This window comes from Geospiza fortis, unplaced genomic scaffold (assembly GCF_000277835.1).
Source record: "Geospiza fortis unplaced genomic scaffold, GeoFor_1.0 scaffold66, whole genome shotgun sequence".
In the NCBI taxonomy this organism is placed as follows: Eukaryota; Metazoa; Chordata; class Aves; order Passeriformes; family Thraupidae; genus Geospiza; species Geospiza fortis.
In genome coordinates, this window is record NW_005054312.1 from 7596561 (window position 1) to 7621684 (window position 25124).

Sequence of the window (25124 nt, forward strand, 5' to 3'; positions counted from 1 at the left end):
GTGCTTTATTTTTTGGCAGATTATTACTGCTGTTTACATGGTACATCTGCTGTTCTAACCTTCACTGCAAAATCATTTTATGCTATTGGATGAAAACTATTTTTAATACAACCATGTTTAAATAAATCAAAATACCACTTGACTTCAGGATTCTCTAGAGAGGATGTATCTCTGCAGAGACCTGCAGAAATCTGGGAGACTTACTTTTTTGTTTTTTCTTCCTTATTTTGTTTTCTTTTCTGCCATTTGCCTAATCACTTGTGCAAATTGTGTTAATTCTGTGCTTGTTTCCTCAACTAGGAAAAGTGATAATTCTTTTTCTTTTCAGAGCATGGTAAGTCCAGTCTCATTACATTCAAGAAAGAAAAACCAAACATTTCTAGGTTTCACAAAATAAAGGAAAAAAACCTCTCAGTTTTATTTTAATCAATTTTGGCAAAATAATTGGGCTTCAGTGAAAAACTGAGCATTCATCCAGGCACTCTCAAGCTCTCATCCTACATCAAGCCACATTCATGTCTTGGCTACAGTCCCACTTCCAGTTAAATGTAGGCCTAATTTAAAAATTGTCTAAAAAAGGCTTAAATCACAGCAGAAAGTGGAAGTAGAAAATATAAACAATGGTATTAGAATTTCTGATTTTGCTCCCTTATGCGTATGTGTTATATTGATTTTAATTATGACTTCTTTGTGTTTTTTGCTTTCTCTCCCTAGTGCTGGAACATTACCCGTCACATTCCGGTGTCTTGAAGAAAATCTTGGCATTGATAAGCGTGTAACAAGGTTTGTTCTTCCTGTTGGAGCAACTATTAACATGGATGGAACTGCCCTTTATGAAGCTGTGGCTGCCATCTTCATAGCACAGATGAATGGAATTGACCTGGATGGAGGCCAGATAGTTACTGTGAGGTCAGTTCAAAAGAGTCCTTTGTTTCTACAGACCGTAAGATGTGAATGCTTTGGCTTGGATGTCTTCTCAGTAGCTGAGTCGTCTCAGTTGGATTCAGTATGAAATCCATGGATTTCTAATAATGATATGCAAATGAATGTTTTATATATGGGTCCTGCTTCTCTGGTGGTGTGTTTCTATATTTGCAGCCATAGTGCTGGTGTTTTACAGCCATAATGCTGGTGTTTTACACTTCTACAGTTGACAATTGTCATGGTTTAACTCCGGGTGGACACCAAACCCCACACAGCCACTTGCTCACTCCCTCACCAGTGGGATCGGGGACAGAATCACAAGGGTAAAAGAAAACTCATGGGCTGAGATAGCAATAGTTTAATTGGGAAAGCAGAAATAGTGCCCACAAGCAAAGAAAACCGAGGAGTTAATCCACTACCTCCCACAGGTGAGCAGGTGCTCAGCCACCTCCAGGAGAGCAGGGCCCCATCACATGTGACAGTCACTTGGGAAGACAAAGGACATCACTCCAAACTCGCCTTTTCTCCTTCTTCCTCCCACGTTATGGAGTGATGATTCCACACACATGTGGTGTGGCATATCCCTTTCGTCAGTTGAGATCACCTGTCCCAGCTGTGCCTCCTCCCCTGCACCCCCAGCTCCCTCACCACCATGGCTGTACAAGGAGCAGAAAAGGTCTTGGCTCTGTGTGAGCCCTGCTCAGCGATAACAAAAACATCTCTGCATTATCAACCCTGTGCTCAGCACAAATCCAAAACACAGCCCCATACTAGGCACTGTGAAGGAAATGAATTCTACTCCAGCCAAAACCAGCACACAAAACAATGTCAATTTTAATATAAAGCATTCTCTGTCCAATGAAATGTGGTTTTTTTTTTTAGTTTAGGGGTGTGCTATAACTCATGTACGGGCCATTCACTTTCTAGAATATATCTGTTTATATACACTACAAGAAAAAGTTATGCCTAAAAAATCTTTCTATGTGTTTATTTTTTCCTGTACTTTTTCTGTGACTTTGGTGAACAGGAAAAAAAATAATGAACTGAGAATAGCCCATCCTGAGGGTGAGATTGTCTGTGGCATGGTCTGGATACTCCCAGACCTTTTATCTCTAACCCAGCAAATATTAAATGTAGTCTTTTCATATCAAATTGTCTTATCCAGAAGAAAGCTGAGCATCTGTAAGGACAAAAGAAAGTACCCATTAAAAAGGGATAAGAGTGATTGAAGGCTGTTTACTGTAAGGGAATTTTAACTTGATGAAGACAGCAGGTCTAACATTTTGAATAGTTAAAATGGAAACCACAAGCGAAGGCTGCCAAGTTTGTCTTCTTCCTGTCATTTTCACCCACACAGTTTTCTTTTATTAAACATTTTTAACACTAAAGAAACTCCTTCAAAGGGATGTCTAATTCTATGTTTCTTGCCCAGCTATACTAGTTCCACACTTTCCATTTGTTTACTTCCTGCCCTGACTCCTGAAATAGTAAAGCCAAGTTTGTAAAAGGTTTTCAGGGCTGCTTCTGATGAAGGCAGATGCTAGACCTGCACGATCCATATATGTTCCTAAAACTGGAAACTGTCATTTCAGAGATGCCACATATTAAACTAAATTGAGACCAGGGAAATTCAAATCAGGAATCTGCTGTTGTCCAGGAGATTTGGTAGGCTTGAACCTGAGTTACTCATCTTCTCTTTCTCTGAGGGATTGAGCAATTGGCTCTTCCTGATCTCACCATTTCAAGGCTGGTGTATCCAGATTTGCGACTGACATTTACAAAGCAGGGAGCAACTTTGGTCAATTTGTAAAACCACTGCTTTTCCTCTTCATGCATTTTTTGCTATAGCAATATGACTAGAGCTATGTCTTGAGATTACAATACAAATGAAGGAAAGATTATTAGGTTTTTTCTGGAATATGCACTTTGTGATGACAATATTCAAATGACCCAGACATAAACTTATAAAGACTTAATTAGCCTTTGACCAGCCTTAGTTACTTCATACTGGTAATTTAATTCCTCTGATTTTCTGTGTTCTTTGGGAAAGGGTGATCTTGGTAGCTAAGAGAGTTTCTGTTTAGTTCTAACCTCTGCTAGTTTCATTCCCCTCCAGGTCTGTAAGTACTGATGTGGGAAGGCAGGAGCATTTGCTCACAGAGTTTGGAAGGAATCCCTTACCAGTTTAGGCTGGAGGTGCCTGAGGATCTGGCATCATGTGCAAAGCCTGACAGCAGAGCAGAGCATCCTGCCTGCACATCTGCTGGACCTATCTGGGTATTTAGTGAGCCAGGCTGCACTCTAACCCAGACACCTGACAAGCACACTGCAGCCTAGGTCAGACCCAGCCAGACAGCATCTGGCAGCTCTAAATCAGGCTAACAGATGAGTTCTGGGGCTAATGGGCAAGTATTTCCTGCAGAGTCTGTTCTCCCCTACTTGGGTATTGGAAGCACTTTTGTCGTTGTCGTGACAGTCATAACGAACTGAAGAACACACTGTAATTAAGAAGGCTTCTCTATATTTATTTTACAGCATGCTGTCTTTTTATACTGTTTCACAAAGTTTATACTTATTCATTGGCCAGAGTAAATCAAGAAATTATTCACTGGAGCAAGGCAGCCTGCCCCTCGTTTGTATCTCTCTCTCTCTCTCCTTCGTTTCCATGCTGACAGCCTTGGTAAAGCTCCTTTCAGGAGCAAAGGCAACTCTTATCAGCTCCTTCTCTTTCACTAACCCTTTCTGACTCACAGACCAGCTGTGAACCCCTCCCACACACTTTCAGGTTTGTTGGGTATGAGTGGTGGGGTGAGCTCCCGGTCCCTCCAGGAAGCCCAAAGGAAATGGCACCCACTGCGGCACAGTTCATGCTTTCAGGAGCTAAGGTGCCACCCACAGCCCCATTTCCCAGCATTTATTCCTGGGCAGCCCAGTTGTGGAACTTTTCTCTGTCCTGACTGGCTGCCAGATGAAGTCCCCCCAGAGACAGAGCATCCCTCCATTTTCTGCTTCCCTAACACCTGGCATGCATTAGGGCTCTCAGCATGTGTACAGCCCCTGTAGTAGTTTTTCACTTCATGTCTAGCATAAACAAGGCATAAACAACAATCAAATTTGTCCCTCTCACCTGCTTTCCTTTTTATTTACCCTCCTCCTCTCCCTCTCCTCTTCCCTGTTTTTCTCCCCTTGACTTCCACTCTGACAAATTTATTTTCCATTCTTTATAAGACTGTCCAATGATGTTGATATTTGTTATGGGCCGTGTTGTATTTTTGCAAATATTTGAAGCTCAGACATTCACTCTACTGATCTTCATCAAAATATATGAGGCAAAAACAAACACAGGTTTGGATTTATGAAACAATCACATCAATTTTGCTTTTTCATCTAGGCTGATTTGTATCTAGGCTTGGTAGACCGCTGGCTTATATTTTGGGAGTTCTGGATACCAGACTTTTATTCTTCTGTATTTAATAATAACTGCTTTCTCTCAGCCTTTAACTCACAATTCCGTCTTCAGGTAACATAAATAAACAGAAATGAATCACCCTGAATATTCAACCTGTAGTCACCAAACTTTGGCATGTCGAGATGGTCAAAACTCAGGATTCAAAACCCTGGATGAGTTTGTCAAGTTTAGAAAACACCACAACACAGATTTGAATGTCATAACTAGCTTACAGACAACCCTCTTCCAACTCTCTGAACAAACCCCATAGATCTGGCATCCCCTAATAAATATTTCTAGAGAAACACAAGAGTGAAAAATATGACCTGAACTTACCTTGATTTATCATATAGTTGTGTTTTATGGGAAGAACACACTAAAAATATGGCCTTCCTAATGGTCACATGAGTATGCAAGTAAAGTATGTGTTCTCTTCCTGCTACTCCCATTTGATGTTTGGTTTTGCAGTTTGACCGCCACCCTTGCGAGTGTTGGAGCTGCCAGCATTCCCAGCGCGGGACTCGTCACAATGCTGCTGATCCTGACTGCCGTGGGTCTCCCTACCCAGGACATCAGTTTGCTTGTTGCTGTTGACTGGCTTTTGTAAGTTGTGCTGATGCTGCTGCTCAGTGCAGAAAAGGCAGTGAAGTAATGTTTGTCCACAGTGCTTTACAGCCATTGGTCTTAAAGAACTGTAAGTCTCTCCTCTGCAGATAAACCAAAGGCAGAAATGGGCTATTCAGTGAAGTAGGAGACATTGAAAGCAGCTTCTCAGCTGTTACAAACTCTTACAGACCTACTGAAGTCAGTTTCCATGAGCCAAGGGTCTCCTTGGCACACTTGTGAGCTCACACTTCTATATTGTCTTCTCCTTAATCATCTTTTCCATCACTCAAGAGCAGTTTTCTAATCTTTGCTTTCGTATTTCCATTTGTTATAGTTCTGGTCTAAAATGAAGGATGAACGCTGAAAATGCAAGTTCCGTCAGGATGCTGCCAGCAGGTTATAGAGTGATGTGGGCATTTGTAGTATCGAATATTTTATACTTTAGGGGGGCAAGTTGGTTTCTTTTCGTATATAAGAAAGTAAAATACCTTTAAAAAGAGCCTGTTCCAGGGCAGGACAAAGACCAAAGACAAATAAGAATGAAAACTGAAATAAAGAAGGTAATTCCCTAGTTTCATTTTACTGACAGATCATTCAGACTAGAAAGAATGGCTTTCATTTCCAAGAACTTGTGATCAAAGTCCTCCAGTGCTATTGCAGGTCCTCCAGCAAGAAACAGCTAACCTACATATTGTTTTCTGAGGCTACTGGTCTTCAACACTTGAATACAGAAGCTGTAAATAGAGACAGAGGATATGCTAGGCCACATCCTTTCTCTTGCTGTAATTTGACAGCTGGGATATCCTTCTGTGATCTGGGCAGAGCTGAAAGAGACTCAGTAGTCCTTAAGTTGTACTGGCCTCTAGAGACAGTTTTGTATTGTTCTGTACTGCTGTAGCACAGTATATTCTGGCCAACAGCCAGCTCTCCCATAATATCCTTTGAAGTAGTAAAGACATTTGTTTTTGTTGTTCCAGCTGTGGTGGCCAGAAAGGGAGACATAAATGTAACTGTACTATTTATGTGTTTTCTCCTACACTAGCAGCCTCAGCTGCCTGCTTCTGGTAACTTTCAGTTCCAGATATACAACTAAAATTATGCAAGAAGAAATAGCAGAGTTGAGAATGTACATATGCAGATAAAATAGAAGTTTAATTTTCTGTCATTATCTCTTGGCTTATTGAGAAGAAGAAACTAAATCAATCCTCTGGCGTGTATTTTGGGTCTACTGGCATGGTCTATCTGTCACTAAGAATTTTGAAGGATAACATGCAGCTCTGATTTCTGCTTCAGGGAAGAAAGAAAAAGGAATTTACAGCTTGAGAAGGCAAAGGGAAAACTTGACTTAGATTATTTATATATAACTGAATCTCATGATATCATGATGGAGAATGGTGAAATGAGAAGGTACAGCAGGCATAGGGAAGGACGTGATATTCACTGGGTTTATTATATTTATGATGTCATAGTTGAAAACAGGAAAGTGGTATAGGAATCTGCAGCTGGAAGAAAGTGAGAAAAAATATATAAAAATATATTTTAAATATCTGGTTTTCTTCATTTCTCCAAGAAAGGCAAATAGGTAGGTTTCTGCAGCTGGTAGGAGGATGTGCAAAAGAGGCCTGTGGTTTGCTTGGTTTTTTAGAGAAATGTATTTTTAAAATATTCCTGTGGACTGAGAAGCTCTGCCAATTCTGGCAAGCCTCAGAGCTGTAAGTTTATCAGCAGTTCTGATCCACTAGTGGGTGTTGCATTTCAGCAGCATTGTCCCCACTGGTTAATCCAACCTTGCTTAAGAAATAAAAACTTCTGTACTGTGCAACTGTAGCCATGATGAATGTAGGAATAGGAAGGATAGGAATTCTGAAAGAAATACTTCAAGATGTCTTTCCAAAATAAATGGAAGGCAAGAGAACTTTCAGCCCAAATGGTTGGATTTGGATCCTCATGGCCTACTGACCCGCAGTGCCAGTGCAGCGTGATTCAGAACTGAGAGGTAAAAGAAAAAGAGATAAAAGAAGAGGTGAAAAGCTCTGTGTCATGCCACTGTACTTATTAATCTATGTTCAACAACTGAAAGCTTCATTTTCCATCTTCCAGTGGCTGTGTTGTGGTAGCCATAATGATCTAATGAACTATGAAAAATGATGCTGCTGATATTGCTATATTAAGAAAAGGCATACAGGCCAAATTCTGAGCAAGATTTTGCACACACAAACCACACCTAAAGAATATCTGAAATGAAATGTAAAAACATATTTTATTTACCTACAAACATTTAATAATGTTACAACAGTACTTCTAACAGAATGTAGAAGAGAAAGTTAATAAAATATTTAAGAACCAATTCCAGTCAGTTTTCTGGGGCCCATGAGTAAATGCAACCAGCCATGTACAAATACTTAGAACATCCCTTCAATAACATTTCAATTTCAGACTAAAAAAGTTTTTAAAAAATATTCTACTCTATGAATTTTTCATTATTTTGGATAAAAGCAAATATCAGAACATCAGGTGATTTTACAGTACTACCACCATCTGAAATTGTGGTCTTACCAAAACCAGTTTTGCATGATTTGGTCATTGTGTAACACAAAGATCACTTTATGTCAAATCCTTAAACTTGACACTCTCTCCTTCAAACTGGAGCTGAAAGGTTTTCATATTGATTTTTTTCTCAAGTCTCTCCAGTATCTATTGAGTTGTTCCATTTTTCTACCTCCCATGCATTCTTACCCAGTGTTAGCTCTTTCAACCAGGCAAGTTTCCCAGGATTTCACAACTCTTACAGTCTCCATTACGGTTTAAAAGCAAGCACAACACAGCAGTGACATTTAACAGGACAGCAAATATATGCCAACAGATGGAATAAAATGAGCTTATTTTGCTTGAGCCACAAACTGGGTACTCTCCAGATGTGAGCTGACAAGCTTAGCAAATATCAGTGTTACCAGATTAGTGGTATTTTGCAGCGAAGAGAGAGGAATTAGGGAAAATAAGCTTGGGCAGCTGATCCAGTACTTAAACCTTCATTCAGTAACTCAGAAAAAGATTGCTTCAGTTCTGACTCTGGGTCTGAATATTCTGACTCTGATCTAAGCCTTGGCTTAGATCAGAGTCAGAATATTCAGACCCAGGTAAAGTCTGGATGTAATGAACAGGGTCTAGACTGCAACTTTCCTATATTTGTTTTGTTTACATCATCCCACTTGCCTGGAATTAATTGGTTGGATGGTTTTAACAAAAGAATAAGTGCAATTGTCTGTGTTCTTCATAGGGTGTTCTTTGCCCCAAAAGAGGTCAGTGGCACTTTGCTGTTGATTTCTGACAGCTGAGACTTTGCTGTTTCTGTTGAAAGGCATTTCCTTGTTTCCTTCAGAGCGCACAGTGTAACACTTTGTGCATCAGTGTGCAGTTTGTGTTGCTTTATCTCTCAGCTAGTAGTACGTGTGCATGAGCTGGAGCATTTCCTCAAATGACCCTTCCAGAATTTGAATTCTGCTTCAATTATATTTATGTATTCTCTTCACCTTGGTTTTTTGGCATGCTATACTATCCCTCTGTCATCTGGCATCAGTGAATCCTTTCCAAATTTAACACCACTCATGCAAAAAAATTAAGTAGGTGTTCTTTTTGAAGAGTTGTATTGGCAGGTTCAGTGTATTTAATGGTCTTAATTAAAAATCATACCAGACAGTCTTATTTTCCTATTCTACCACTCTGACCAGGTTTAAAATAGGCATTTTCACAAGCATTGGATGGGAACTGTATAAAGCATTTAATTTGCATGAAGCAAAACTGGAAGGATGTTTTCCTCCTATAGGTTGTTGGTTTGTTTCTCGAGGGAATTACTGTAGAGGTTTTCCCCTTCTGGGTATTCTTTTGAAGCCAAAAAAACAGAAAATTAACTGCTTCAGCAAAGATATTACACCACAAAGTCTGTAAATATGTAAGCATGATAATGTTGAGAGGGAGAGGAGAAATTTGAATGGGACTCTAATTCCACAGCTGAGAAAGGAAGATTTACTGATGTGTAGAGCAAAGATGTTAAAATGTGCTCAAAATCTGAGATGGTCATGAATAAGCATGAATAAAGAATGTTTACCAGTTGAGACATTATATATTTAGATGTTTTCTTCTCGATGTTCTACAGAAAAAGGAGATGTCACACAAATCTATTACTAGAAATACTAGAAAGGTTGTTTTGAAATTAATCACTATCTTGGGAAATGAGGTCTTATATGCTAGCTTTTGTCACTTGGCAAATGTCCACACTGTTCAACCTGGCCATTTTGTGTAAATGAATCTTCATAAATATACTTCTGAGAATTAATCAGTGTAATCACTTCTCTGACCTATTTGGCAGAGCTAGACTTGGCTGCTTTCAGTCTGTTTAATTTGCAACCCTTGGTCAGAAGGTTTTTAGGAGTTTTATGTTTAGTGTAGATATGAAGAGGCAAATGAGATTGTAAATGATTTTTTTTTTCCTGCAGGAGGAAAGACAGCAGGACCCAGCTCCCATTTTTGCAGAATTTGGTCAGGTTTGGGGCAGAATTCTGAAGGCTGGGAAAATCCACAACTGACTTCACTGTTGTCAGATAGAGCCACACTAAAGACAAGACAGGAGAAAGGCAGCATGTCTGTTTAATGGCATCCTGTCCAGAAAGTGCCAACAAACATATTTCTTTGTAATGAAGCATGTTAGCCTCTGTTGGCACCCTCCTACAACAAGGGTCACTCGTTAGTGAAATGCTGTCACAGGCTCATAATTTTGTAGGCCATGACCTATATTTGGGTTGCTCATATGCCAAGCTCTGGTGCACATAGTGTGAGTGGGCATGCTGCCACACCAACAGATGGCCATCTGTAAAGATGGTGCCAGGAGAGGAGCTTCAATAGCCTAAGCATTATGGAGATATTTCAGACATTTTTGTTCCCCGTAATTTGCTCACTAAGAGTAAAGGGAGAGGCCTTTTGTTAATTCAAACTAGAAATGAGAACAGCTCATCAGAACTAAAATCCTTTTCTCTGGCTGCATTAAGTTCAGTGCTCTGATAAATTCAGATTAAACGAAGGGCAGGGGTGTGAGCCTGGCACTCTGATATTGAAAGTTCCAGCTCCAGAAGCAGGCAAGGGGAATCTCAGTAAAGCACATCTCTGCAGTTTGGCTGTGATCTAGCATACATTCATACATTCTTTGCCATATTCCATGAGAATAAGCAGCTGGGACATAGGAGTTCGAACAAATCCCTTGGGAAAGCAGACTTCTCCCATTTCCCTTGAAAGCTCCCCTCTCTCTGTTAAAAAAGATACCTTAAGCTTCCTGAAACAAATGCAGTAACTGTACCATAAAGAGGGCTGCTATGCCCTACTTTTTCTTCCTCTCATGCCATTCAGCCTCTGCCTTTTCCTTCTTTTGTAGGGACCGGATGAGAACGTCAGTCAATGTAGTGGGGGATTCTTTTGGTGCTGGCATTGTCTACCACCTTTCCAAGGCAGAACTTGACACCATTGATTCCCATCATAAAGGGCATGAAGACATTGAAATGACCAAGACTCAGTCAATCTATGACGACATGAAAAATCATAGGGAAAACAACTCAAACCAATGTGTTTTTGCAGCTCACAACTCAGTCATGGTAGATGAGTGCAAGGTACCTTTCACATTTATGGATATTGAGACATGTATATAGCACTGCATGCTTTATTTTATCTTATTTTTTAACCTGCATGTATTTTTCAAATCGTTCTGCAAGTAACAATGTGACAACAAGGTCCATGAACCCCAGACATTTTGAATGTGTTTGAGCAGTTCAAAAGATGGTTTTTTGCACTCTTCTTAAAACTTGTCATTTGATGGGAAAAGATCATGTACTTTGTTTACATATCAAAAGGCAAGATGCAGCGTATTATGGAATATGCCAAGACACAGAGAATATGGCATCACCTTCTATGGACATTTACTTAATTTTCTGTGGCAACAGAGAACTTAATTGCCAACCCAAATGAAGGATGGCTGCAATTCAGATGCAGGTGTTGTCACTTGCTGACTGCCTTCATGATATGCTGTTCAGAGGTTGACACGTTGAATGCGCTTTAGCATGAGAATGCTCCTGCAACTCACACACCACGCTTCTGCTTCTCTTCTGTCAGCATTCCTTCCCCAGGCACTAAGGCACAAACACTCTCTCCCCTCTGTAACCCTTGCTGTAACTAACATGCAATATTAATACTAATAATGATGTCTTGATCAGAGTGAAGTGAGCTTGAGCAACCCCACCAGTTGAATGTGAAGATAGCTCGGGAGGTTAGTGGTTAAAAGTTCACTAAGAACCCACCACTGGGATGGAGCTGTTTAAAATCCAGAGAGAGCTTTGGAAAAGAAGGAGAAAAGAAAGTAAAACAAGGTGGAACTTCTCATTTCATAGTCTTTTTTTTCTAATTTCATAGTCTTTTTTTTTTCACTGATTAATGCTCCAGTCTGATGCTCTGCACTGTCTTTGAGACAGTGGATTTGCCTATCAGCCTACCTTAGCCATTTATCCAAACAGATTCTCTTGTATCTTCCAGTTGCCACAACTGAACCAGTATCTAGCTGTGAATTACTGCACTAAGTTCATTAGCAGATCACCATTTCTATTGGAAATATAATCCTATACTGTCATTTTCAATTGTCTCTGGCCTGGCTTATAATGTTTAGAATGATTTTTTTTTTCCTAATGCTTACTTCCTGAGAATGCAGGCCAAACCTTAATTTTCAGGGGAAGAATTAATATTGAATTCAGGAAAAAAACCAAACAGCATTCATCTTATCTTTAAGTTCTCCCTGAATTTTCCAAGGTTTCAATGACATGATTTTTTTTTTAAATCTTCCTTTTTTTCTGACATGGCTCTCCCCTTTCTCTTCAGACCCACTCTTTTTACTTTTGGAAAATTTAAAAACTAAGATCTAAAATGGAAAGGGAATACAGGCTTACACAAAATTGAGAATTGTCATTAATTTATATTTCTCAAAGAAGGCAAGGACACAAGAGATTAAAATTTGAAGAAAAAAAGGAAACTCTCTGGAAAGAAAGAAAAAGAGCATGTGCACACACACACTTTTTGGATAACTTCTTTTGGAATTTTTTGAAAACTGTTTTTAAGTTAAATAGACAATGCTTGGTTTAAGATTATGTTTATGGAACTGAATACTGATAGTTTTGTCTGCTCCCAGTTTCTCAGATTTGCAGAGAAATCCAAGTCAAGTTAAAAAGTAGTAGCCTGTTGCTGAAATCAGTACTTGCTGCACTTTTTTTTCTCCTTCAGTTTCTCATATCATTTCCCTCAACTGAGGCAACAGATTGCCTCAAAGCCATGGATTAATGGTGCTGTATGTCATCCTAAGCACGCCCTTTAATTCAAGTTTGGAACCAGTGATTTATGAGCAAGAAATGTTTGTTCTTTTTAATTGTTTTAGGTTTGCTCTGCTTACAGTATCAGTCTCATGAAAAGAGCCAGGCCTTACTGGATTGAGCACATGACTGACTTTGAGCAGGTCACTTCTCTTTTCTGTCTGCAAGCTGCCAAAAGGATGTGTTGTTGTGACCTAATTGATGAGCTATGAATATATTCTGGCACTTGCAAAGCATTTGGATCATGTTGAAGTGGTCTACAACTCCCAAGTGTTAGACTTGCAAAGGCATCAGAGAGTAGGATCTGGGGCTTTGAAACAGCCAGCTGTTAAATTTGAAAAGCCATCTCTTCGTCCTGTCCAATGCACTGGTGGGTTGAAAAGCTTACTGCAACTCTGGTCAGGATATGGAAAAGCTAATCTACTAGCATGACCTTTCTATTTACTTTCTGTAATATATTCCATGTATAACACTAGTAGTTTATAATTTTGCATGGTCAATGTACATAATTAATAAGTAGTTTACCTTTGTATGGGGTTAGAGTGGTTGTTATTGCATGATATTTTTGTATTTTTTTATTATCATATTTCACGTGACTGTGTGATTTTCATTTCTGAATAAGCTGTTCATTCCTGTACTTGCATGTTTTCCCCTTCCAATTATCTAAGAAAAAGCTTGACTTTGTTTCAAAAATCAGTGCATTTTGTCATATTTCCATGTCCCAATGCTTCCATGCATCCTGTTTATCCAGCATGGGGAATTTCAGCTCTGTCTTTAAGTTTTCATTTGAAGCTGAAGATGTTAACTTACAAGGTAAGTTAGGAAAAAGTAAGCCATCCACTTAGAATTAAATGAAAGATTCTCTCACTTTATCAAGATCTACATAAATTTTGTAAAGTTAAATTGACATTTTACCTTTTTGATTTTTGATTTTTTAAAGTCATTTGGCTGGAGATTCTTTCTTTAAAAATGGGTTCATTTATACTGGTCTCTGAAATGGAACACATTATCCAGTGTTCACTGTGAGCTGGTAGGTCTCTATAGGTCTTTTACCATACTTAGAACCCAAAAATTCCAGCATATATATTTACAGGAAAGAGTGAGGTTTTGCTGTACATCATGTGAGACCAGTTTAGCATTACTATGATTTTCTTAATTGGACTGTAGTCAAAATCATTCACTACATTGTTACAGTGGTATGATGAAAAATACTTTCACATGTCTTTTCTTCCATTTTTTTAAAGGTGGTGTAATGTAGGTGAGTTTGTATAGATACACATCTATGATTATTCTGGCCTTGCATATTTTTCATGGTGCATCAGGTATGCAGCTTTGCTAAGGAATTCCACTGAAAAAACCACTATTTTCTACATTTTAAAAAAATCTGGTTTTGACATTATCCAGAGAAATCTAAAAGAGACAGAAGGGATAGAATCTAACATATTGATTTTAAAAAACCAAAACTGCAGTGAAGGTTAAGAAAATGTGGAACATTTTTCTACTACTGATGTTTTCTAGTCATTATAATAAATAAATGAAGAGGAGTCTCACTATTTGGGAGTGTTGTGAATTCTGAATAAATACATATTACTTATATAATAAGTGACAGTGTATGTAATTCCTGTAAATATCATAATCTTCCATATAAAACTCACTACTTTTCTTGTCAAAGTGCCTTGGCCTTTAAGTTGCTTGTTGATGATAATTACTTGCAGGTAACACTGGCAACCAATGGCAAATCTGCAGACTTCAATGTTGTTGAAGAAGAGCCTTGGAAACGGGAAAACTAAATGAAGAGGTTCCTAGCTGCTTCCTTAATAAGTCCTGAAGCTATCTTGAGGCAGAAGATACCACAATTAAGAAGATTTCTCTTTTTTTTTTTTTCCAATTTAACATCTACAGTTTCTGCTTAATTTTGTAACTGAAACTTAGCAAAGATCTCATCAAGTCATTGTAGTGTCTTTGCCAAGCAATGATCCATAGCCATCTGTCTCCCTTGTGTTACTGTTTGGATGATGCACGTGGAGAATGCTCCGTGCAGTGCAATGAGCTCTCACCCACTTCCCCTTTCGTTCAAGACACTGAGAATGTAAATGCTGCAAAATGGGAAGATCAAAGTGCCAGTACAGTTCACTACAGGGACTCAGGGTCACAGATACAAGAGAAACATAACACCACATAAGCCTTCAAGTGTTTTGGTGACTCTTGTGGCATACCTGATCTGTTTATCACTGTATGGCTAAAATACCTTTTGAAAACATCCCTGAAGATTTCCATTTGTTTTGATAATAACAAGCACTGTACTTTTGTGCCTAGTTGTTCTTCAAACTGAGCTTAGATCCGGGGGCAGGATTAATGCATAGAAGTCAATAAATTGTCCCAGACATTTTGTTAGATCAGTACAACTAAAACTTAGCATCAAGAGAAGACCTTCAATTTGTATGTGCGTGTGATGTGTTTCTATCAGATGTCCTAGGGCAGGTGCAGCCTTTCTTTTATGCTGGGGCTGTGCTGCTTTGTGACCACAATGCACCATACAATACAAGGCAGTATAATTACAGGGGTAGTAGTTCCTTCACCAAAATCTATGGCTGATGTGCAAAATATAGAAAACCATGGACTCAGTTGTGCCATTTTTAATCAAAGTAGGTGGTACCTTACTATTCACCATGATGTCAGAGGAGTTTCCACCATGCATGGGAAGTAGGGTACTACTAAGATTGATTATGGATGTCATGATTGGGTACTTGATCATGAGCTGCAAACAAGAGCTCTGAATCCATTACTCTTATAGAATTTTTGAATATAATCATCAGTAGCATTTGCTATAAAGTGAAAGCCATCTTTCGAGTACATCATGTTTCATAGAGTGGCTAAATCCTGAATTCATTGCTAAACCAAATTCCATATAAAGTTAAGAGAATTTGTCTAGGATTAGGACTGAATGAAAATGAAGCCAGAATTTCAGGATTTAGGCCAGTATGTTGCATTACATCTCTGTCTCTTTTGCAGAGTAATAAGTATATAACTCCCTAATGTCAGAGAAATGTTTCTTTGAGCACATGGCATCTGAATTAATGAGACAGAGTTTGATCAACATACTATATCTGACTCAACCTGTCAGAAGAAATTGCAGTGAGAATAAACACCTTATGAAAATTTTTTAAAGGTGCTTGTTAATACTTAGCAATTTTAAGATGCTGGTGAATACCATTATACTGTTAGCAATGTTCCATAGCAAAGCTGAGCCACGTGGTCTTGGAAGGTTCTTCTCACAGAACAAGATTTGTGCAATTTTGGGGGGAGCTCTCAGAAGTTTTCAGAATGAATCATAATATGAGCATATGGTGAACTTAAAAATGGCAAGAAACAGAGTTCAAACATTTATGGAAACAGGCCATTTAGTGTCTATGCTCAGACCAGTCATGGGTTTAAAGGGGAATAATGTGTTTAACTGTAGAGTGTTATTTGGCTCTGTAGAAGCTATTAAAGTAAAAATATAATCTGCTTTTGTTCATCTGCATTCATATAAATATCTCTGAAACTGCACATGGACCTAAGCCAGCCAAGGCTACTTGCATCGTTAATGATGTGCAAGATCAAGTCCACTGTCAGAGTATCCCTCATTTAAGCATTTATCGTGGAATAGTTTTCTTACCACTGTATTTTTGTCATCACTTGAATGCCATGGCCAAGCAAATCCTAAGCAAAATGGCCTATATAATTTAACCAATATTGAACCACTGTGAATTCTGTAGGCCTCTAATATGTTTTAGAGGGGGAGGCCTTTCCCAAAGGCCTCCTGAAGGATCTTGAGGATTTAATTTTTTTTTTTTTTTTGTGAAGGATGGAATTGTAGATTTCTCAGAGAAGTGGCAGGCAGGTTATATTCTCTTTTCTTCAGTCATTGCTATTAGCATATCCAGAGTTAACCTCTGTCTAGCTATTGCTTTTCAAGTAGCATTCCCTGGGTTATGGGCCAGAAATGTGCCTGGGATGGTGTGTAGGTACTGTAAAATGTTCCCTACTCTGAGGGTGCTGGCTTTCATCAAGTGAAATTTGCTGTCTCTTGAGGGGCAGTTATATCCAAGAATGAACACGCAGCATTTACCCCAATTTATATCCAGCATTCTTGAGCTGTTTCATGGCACAGCTCACCCCATTAATAGATGATTTTTTGTCCTCTTCACCACAGCAGTTTCTTAGGAGCAGCCACACTGATTGCTTGCATTGAAAGTAGCTTTAGAAAATTGGTCCATATACTTTTAGCTGTCATTTGAAACTGTTTAGCAGTTGGAAACAAACAGGAATGTCAGCAACATGTGACCAGGCAGCTCCACAAAATTACATATTGAGAAACACTTAGAATATGCTTACAGTTATCCACTTGGGATGTAATGCCCTTTGAAGAGTGCTTCTTTGGATGGAGACTAGGGAAGGAAGGAATGCAGTGCTAGAGAAACCCCACCCACAAATGGGAAGATAAATTTGGATCTTTTGATAGGATTAGAATTGCAGACTGTGATTTTAAAGTGGTAATTCTGTAGATACAGTAACTCAGGGATTTTTCAAAATATAATTATGACAGTATTTCTCTATTTAAATGTGGATGTGCGAGAAGGAGAAATGTTGGTTTTCATATATTCCTCTGCTTGTAGTCTGACTGAATATTTAATATAGTGTTACTCCAGTGCAGCACTGTATTAAATCATCAAAAAGCTTTCCATTTATGTGGGAAAATGTAACTCACTCTTGGCTTTCATTTCTCGATTTGCTCATTCCATGAGGCTGGGTTGCTACTTAACTAAATAAACAGAAAATAACCCAGGGACCATCCACTTCAGCTAATCCAAGGTTCACGTTTCAGCAGGCAGTGCGGGTTACTGGCCAGCCTCCTTTTACTTTCACTAGGAGTCTCAATGCATTAATTTGCATCTGGCAAATTTTTTGTATCTGCTCACAGTGCTGGGGTGGCAAAGTCAAAGAAAAAGCTCAGTGAAAAGTCATTTGGTTTCTGTGTAGTTTATATTAACATTGTTTTCTGCTGCTCTGTCGGTTCCCTCCACCTTTGTCTGTGCAACTGTGATATCCTTTGGCCTTTAGATTGCTGGCAGCACATTGGCACATGGAAGAGTCTAGACCAGGCAAAGACTCAGTTCATTGCATACAAAATTACATACATGCTTGCACATTTGCTTCATGCATTTGCTGCTGAAGCTGGGTCAGTATTCTCATAGTATCTGTTCACTGAAAGTAAAGCAGGCTGTATGTTAGAACTGCAGGAGAGGTGGAGCACTTTGCCACTTAAATTGTTTCTTCATTGCTTCCCTTGGAAAACAACGTCTGCACCAGCCTTTTAAGAAATGTGTGTGGGTCTTAGACACAAAGATTCTTCAAACATGTAGGGCAAAAGCCACTTGGTCCCTATTAAAAAATGTGGTTTTTCCATTCAAATTGGTGAGAAACTCATGCCTTTGAAAAACTGTTTGCAGTAGTAAAAACTGTGCGTGAAATGTTTTGACTACGTGAAAGCCCCACTGAAATCTGTGGGAGTCACAATGTTCCAGGAAAAATCAAGTCTCTTCCTGACTCTGTTAAGTTATAAGACATTTCACAATCCTATCCTAGGGAATAGTCTTTGTCTGCTATTTATAATGAAGTTGATTCTCACATGGAAAAGATTTCTGCCAAGATACTTCTTTTATACCTAATTGTTTCAGTGCTACAAGTCCAGCACTGAATTTAAACTCAGCCCAAAAATAAGGCTCACTCTCATTACAGATTTTTCCCTTGTTTTTTCTGAGATATAGATGATCTCCATTTCTTTCTCAAAGCACATGGAATTCTAGACTTTATGCCACTTTTAAAAGTAGGAGTAATATAGATTTCTAATTTGTTTTCCATCACTCCCAGGGCCACTAGTTTTCTGGCAGTAGACACGCAGAAGAGTAGACTGTTCATCTGAGAAGCTGAGGCATCAGCATGTGAACAAATTTATTCTGGTGACTTGCCTCGATTTTCTTTGCTTCCTTGCCTTCATCTGTGTTATTGCAGCCTTGTTGTAGCAACACAGAAGCAGTTGCACAAATCCCCATAATTATAGGCAATAATAAACCTCCCCTCTAACATTCACTTCTCTTTCTATCTTTAAAAAGGCTCTGAGCTTTAGTACCAGGCTCAGAAGAATCCTTTTGTGGACACATAAAGGTATAACTGTTTCTCATCTCTTTAATTTCCATTCAGATCTTTTTATTGCTGCATTTGAATTAATTTACAGAAGGATAAATAAGGGCACTTTATAAAAATGTACTGTAATATTATTCTGTTATGAGCCTGAAGACTATCTTGATTTTATTACTGTGACTTTTAAGGCCACAATTACGATATTTTTCATATTAGCCATTATGATAGGTGTGTAGTCCATTGAGACAGTTCACCTTAGCTATAATTCACCATATAAGATTATGTAGAAGCACCTGTTCCCAGCAGAAAGCATTCTTGGAAAGATGAGTTATTTTCTTCTCTCCAATAATATTGGTGACTTTGAAGGGAAAATATTTACCCAGTTTCCTTTGCCCGAAGAATGGTATAGAGAGTGTAGCTTTAAGCAGTAAAAAGAACAAACAAAGGATTTACAGTTGTGAAGTGTCAAAGAAGGCAGTCAACTGTAAATTACTTGTTCATCTTTGCCATGCTGTTTTTGAAAATGTTGTGTTCTTGCTCATGATTTTCCTGAAACAATGTGTTTGGTGTATATTCCTTCCAAAGTCATCAGTCTTTCTTCCCCATGGGCACCAAGGCTGTGTCTCCCCCCAGACAACGCACAGAGCCGAGGCAGGACTCCTGGGGAAGCCCCCAGCAGCACTGCCTGCTACCAGCTCTACAGTGGGGGCCTCCCTCAGTTTTCCTCCTGGTCATACTTCGTGTTCAGTGGAAATCTGCTACTATGAATGAGTCAAACTGCTGCTGATGTCCAGGTCCTGGTAATTCTTTTACTTCTCTTTTGAGTGGCCTCCCTGGCACAAGATTCCAAGGAACTGTCCCTTACAGGTGCCCACCATCCCAGAGACATCTTCTGGGGAAACCCAGTGCCCACCATCCCAGAGACATCTTCTCCTGTTCAGGGGAAACCCAGTGACTCCCCACTAATGGTTGGTACAAATCTAACAGATAAAGTGGTTATGCAGTTTCAATTAGGAGTCTTACAAAAAAGCCAGGTTACAAACATTGGAAAAGCCTAGAGCACATGACTGAGCCACTGAGTATGTCTCTACTAAGTCCAGGATGGAAATAACCAACAGCCTAATGCAAGATTTGGGGAGACAAGAAGACTTGTGAGGTTTCTCACTTAACCCAACCTTTGATCTCCTTTCATTTCTAACTCCATCCTGCTGCAGAGCCAATGCTGATCAATGCTAGAGCATCCAGTCTTTCTAGTTTTCTACTCACCATTCAGGGGTCCTGCAACTGTTTTTAATGATGCTCTGTGGCACACACCATTGCACAAAGGGAAGCTGTCTTAGGCAGCATCACACAGCCTGGATTGTCTTGTACCTGTATATTGCTTTGTACATAAATAGTGTAGTCGACTGGAATTTTTGTATCATTCTATTCCATTCATTTTTTCTACAGTTTTTCAAAGACTGTAAGCAAACTGTGCTTGCATATTGATTTTTCAGTCAGTATTGTAGATTATAGCATTTCCATGTTGGCGTTTTGTATGGACTTGTGAGTTCTTGTGTACTACAGGTTGTCCTTCCTACTTAAAGACGACTGCACACACTTCCATCCAATATATCCTGCTCCTTTCTTAAATATATCTTATTTCCTATGATCCAGTATGAGCTCTTGCTTGTAGAATGCATCAGAAGAAGCTGAAAATGTATTTATAGTGTTAAATATTGTGTGCTCAACACTGATTTAGTTAAGAATAATACAGGTTTTAGGGATTTGTACTTGTTCTCTGGAAACTACAGTGTAGACTGAATTAAATTACCTAGTATCTGTGATTTACAGACACACAAATATTTTCTTATAATGTTTTGTATGGGAAGGGAAATAATCCTTTAAAGGTGATCTATACCTTAGAACAAAATCAGTTTTCTTATGACATTTAGGATCAATGAAATATTTTTGTGCTATGTTTGGTGATGAATTATAGACAAAGCACAAAATACAAGAAGCAAATAGGAATTTCAAGATGTCCTTAAATGCTGCAGTTCATCATGGAACAATACTATAATAATCTGAGCAATCTTCTAGATTGACTGTCTTGGGCAATCGTCCCTCACTTTTATAATTTTTCCTGATGTTACCTTTGCCAAATCCTGCAGTTCTTCCTTAGGACCTGTTAATGTATAACTGACTGGCTCAGAATGCAGTTTATAGAAAATAGATCTGGGTAGGCAAAAAAATATGTTGTCAGGCCCCATCCATCTTGCTACAATACAGTGTGTGTGAGTTCAGCCTGTGGAAAAAGTTCAGGATTTTGCCATCTAATTTTGCCTTCTTGAAAAAGGACCAACAGAACCACCATGGGACCAATGTAACTAGGTAGCATCCATAGAAATACCTCCTCTGTTCTTAAGTATTTTTAAGAGAATAACCACTATATTTTTCAACCCAAATGACAGTTACTTCTCATTTTGGTAATTTCTTCCCATTAGGCAAATACCTGTTGCCATCAAGGTCATGGCTATAACAATTTCAACTCAATTAATAAAGAACTGTTTCTAGAGGAATAAAAATAAAATAATATAAATATTCATAACAACTATGTAACAAAGAAAAAAATCTTCTATGGCCTACTAGCTGTTTGACTGTAATTCAAAACAAAGAAAACATGGAAGAGGAAGGACTGCTGTCCCAGTGTGACTGATACTGGGTATCTCTTCAGCTATTCAGAAATCCATGGGGCCATGTTATTCTGCGGAGGTTTTGGAGCCTACGTTTCTAGTAGATATATATGTAGGAAGTGTGTTGATATACCCTTGTATTTTGATCTATATTGTATTTTAAATCAGATGTAACAGGTATTAACTTAATAGGAATTGCAGGTAGAATAGTGCTGAGTTACTAATAGCTGTAAAACCTTATCGATACCAGTTTTGACATTTTGTTGAAGCATGATGTCCAGTGCCTCTCTGCACTTAGTGTAGATAATGTAGCTATCAATACGTAATTTCAGTGAAATGGTGTATACAGTATGTGTAGCTGTGCTTTAAATTAATTTAATTGGTTTCTGTGTATTGAGCCATAGTAGAAAATTAGACTGTGTTTTAAAATTTTGTTCAACTTTCTGTTTTTCATTTATATCTGGGTTTGTTTCTTTTTGACCGTTCAACTGATTAGATTCCACAGCTTAGTAACTACTTTATCTGTCTCTTATGGAGCACCCAGGTTTAATAACATTCAGAATCGTGTATGCAGCCAGCTTATTGTAAATAGGTTTCTTTTAGTTTTCAGTATCTAACCAGTATGGTGTGTGTTAGAAGCTGCATGTGTGTAGTTCCCTGGCAGTGAGTGAAAGTGATCCCAGCATAGGTTTGCTGCCTGGTGAATACGCTTGTTAGGACATAAAGAATTAATGTTCGCCTGGAATGATAAGTTTCTGTTTTATTTTCTTCTTGTTTGCTTCAAATGTTTGGACTCTTTATCACCACAAGCTTAGTAAGTCACTGTTTAAATTGGCACAGTGAATCAGGGGAAGTCCATCTAGCTGCATTCCTGCTGGCCGGGCCGTTTTTGGCTCTGTGCATCATCAGCCCTTAGTCACCTCACAGCATCAAAGGATCCCTCTGAGGCACTTCCAGTCCCTCCTTGACCACAGGTGCCAGGAAAGCAGTGCAGTCCCACAGCTGGGGCTGGGCAAACCTGCAGGCAGCAAGGGGCTGCCAGTTCTCTCCAGAGTGCCTGAGGAGTACCAGTAGGAACCTCTGCTTCGTCCCTCTAGCAGGAACAGTCTCTGAGAAGGATGAATCCACTCATGGGCAATGGGGCACTGTTTCTTTCATTGCTAAAAAGGGATATTAGCATTTATTGGAAAATAAATGCCAAATTAAATACCTCTAAAGCTACTGTGGTTGTTGTACAGGCCTGTTATTTACAAAAGTATGTCTGATCATAAAAACAGACAGATCAACTACACAGTCAGTGGCAAAAATCTTCTGATATCCGAGCTACAGTTCAGATCTATGAAAAAATAGAACCCTGCAGCAACAAGAAGCTGATTCATTCCTAGATACTCTGGACCTGGGGCTTATAAATAGAATCATCCCCTCTAGGCAGAAAGAAATAAAAATTAGGCAGGCCCCAAAGCATGGAAACTATCCTGCTTGGTGAGTCCCATTATGATGCTTCAGGATGAATTGCACACTGGAGTATTCTGTGCTGCCTGCTCATCATCCCTTGCCCCTTCTTTAAGGTGACCAGGCATGAACTGGAATGTTTTGCGATGTTCTATTGTAAAAAGGATTAAAAAGGAGAAGGATAAGGTTGGTCTTTACACACAGAAAGTTCCTGAGATTTTGAAATTACATGCTGTACAGTATCTATAGCACAGTTTGTTTAGAAATTAATAAATGCAGATGGTAAAATTTCTCCCAACCCTGGGCTCTGTTCTTGTATATTGTAGTTGGAATGCCCTGTAGACCGATTCTATTTTTGTAGTTCAGATCCTTTCCTCTTTACAAGGATTGTTAGTCATTTGCTTTTAATGCTTTCTTACAGAGCGAACTGATTTCTGTAACTTCCATGTATAAAACAACTAGACATTCTTTCTATACTGGAAATAGTCATGAATATAATATTTCACTAAGTGTTGTACCTCTTATGTACATATCATCAATAAATGTTGATTCATAATTTTCACAGCTTACATCTGTGACTTTTCATTTCAGCCTGGGCTCAAAATGGGAATGCTTTAGGAGTTTTAGCATTTTCTAAATGAAAATGCTTTTCATTTGGATGAAGCAGTCTGATGAGAGAGGCTGCCTGTTCTGAGAACTACACGCAGGGTAGAAGATGGACCTGACTTTGCCAAAGAGTTAGAAATCTCATCCCTCACTTTATCCTCCAAATATTCCAGGATGCTGGCTGCAAATGAGCTCATTTTCCACAAAGGCCAGGATTCACTAATTTATTCTTGGCAAGAAGAGAAGTGAAAAGACGTTAGAAGAGTAGGAGGGCACAAATCAATGGCTGCAGTTGCTTTAGAAACCTACTTCCCTCCCGTGGCTGCTAAAAAATAAACCTTTTATTCATAGCCTTTCTAAAAAAATAATAAACAAAGCCTGTAGCGGAACTGGTGGAGTTCTTTATAAAGAAATCAACAGTATTTAACACATAAATTAAGAGATCTCATGGAGTGAACCGTGGCCCAGTGGAGTGGCAGTTCGCCAAGTATGGAGAGAAAGCTCCAAGGTTGCTGCATGCTCGGAATAGCAGGCGCTGCGGAAATAGCACAGCTACCGGTGTGTGATAAGGCACAGCCGAAACCTCGGCTGCGAGCACTCACAGTCTGCACAGCCCTGGGCTTTCTTGTTCTTAATCATCCACTTGAGAAATTTCCAAAGAAATCCAGGCATGGCAGGAAGTGGCTTTGGCAGTGCCTCAGCTGGCAGCCTGCCCTCTGAGTCAGTAACGAACTAAGACCTGATGTGGTGCTGGGAGAATCTTTGGGCAAAAAGTAAATCTGATTTACTGAAAAAGTGAATCTATCTGCTGCCATTTTGATACCAGAGCAAAAATGTCCTGATCTGGCCTCATCTACAAGTGCTGTTAATAAATGCATTCTGTTAATGTAAAATTCCTCTCTCAAGTTTTTCCAGGATGCCCATCCCTCACATACTTCATGTGCACTGTGTACATTCAAATTCCTTCCATAAAAGGAATCTGTCTGCTCCTCTGTTACACAGCAGAATAAAAGTTTAAAAATAAAGGCTCAACACCAACCTGTGTACATTGCTTTTTTCAAAGCAATGTTTCTGCAAAATTACTTAAAATAACCAATCCTCGCAGGAACCGGTACTGCAATTATATGAAGCTGACCTTTCTGAAAATACACACCCCAAAGGCTGATCCTCTAAGCCCTTCAAGCTCCTTGTATCCCTTTTCTCCATGTCCATAGCCTTAGAGAAAAAAAATATTTCAGGAGTGTGTTTGTGTCTGGAATGTGTTCCTCTCTACAGGAAAGAATCTGCTAAAAGGGGATAATAAAAGCCAGTGAGTTATGAATCATGAACCCATAGTAAGAGATATTTCTGTATCTCCTCTAAGGCATGAAAGAACAACTGAGATAATACTTCGGGGTTGTTAGATTGGAAACAGTCTTCTCTTTTGCATTAGTACAGGTGACCAGGACAAGGTTATGAAACAAACAGGTGGCCCCAACGTACAGCGCTTTAGGAGGAAAACAGCATTAAAAATCACACTCACTTGGGCTGGGTTATTTGCAGCAAGCACCTGCATTGCAATAATGTACAAACACTCTAGCAGGGCTTGGTGCCATTTTGCTTCCAAAGCTGAGCAGAGCCCTGTGCAGGCTCCCAAAGCTGAGGCAGCTTCCCAGGCCGGCAGGTGACTGCCTGCTGTCTCGCTGTGCAGCGTGCAGTGGAGGCAGGCAGGAGAACAAATTGCATGCAAGATAAGGGCTTGTGGTCCTGGTGGCTGGGGCAGGCACATTCTGTGGTGATAAACAAGATGTGTCTGTGTACACAGATAAATGACAAAACTGACTGCTGCCCACCAAAACT

At 39.2% G+C, this 25124-nt stretch overlaps 1 protein-coding gene across 1 annotated transcript in view; it reads left to right on the forward strand.

The window, feature by feature from the left end:
• SLC1A2 (solute carrier family 1 member 2) overlaps nt 1-23248 on the forward strand; it is an 85825-nt gene extending 62577 nt beyond the window's left edge. The window contains exons 8-11 of the mRNA XM_005419487.3: nt 715-909; nt 4841-4975; nt 10401-10632; nt 14088-23248. Of these exons, the coding sequence (XP_005419544.2) occupies nt 715-909; nt 4841-4975; nt 10401-10632; nt 14088-14162 (637 nt within the window). The 3' untranslated portion in view covers nt 14163-23248. The remainder of the gene's footprint in view (nt 1-714; nt 910-4840; nt 4976-10400; nt 10633-14087) is intronic.
• Nucleotides 23249-25124: the final 1876 nt, after the last annotated feature.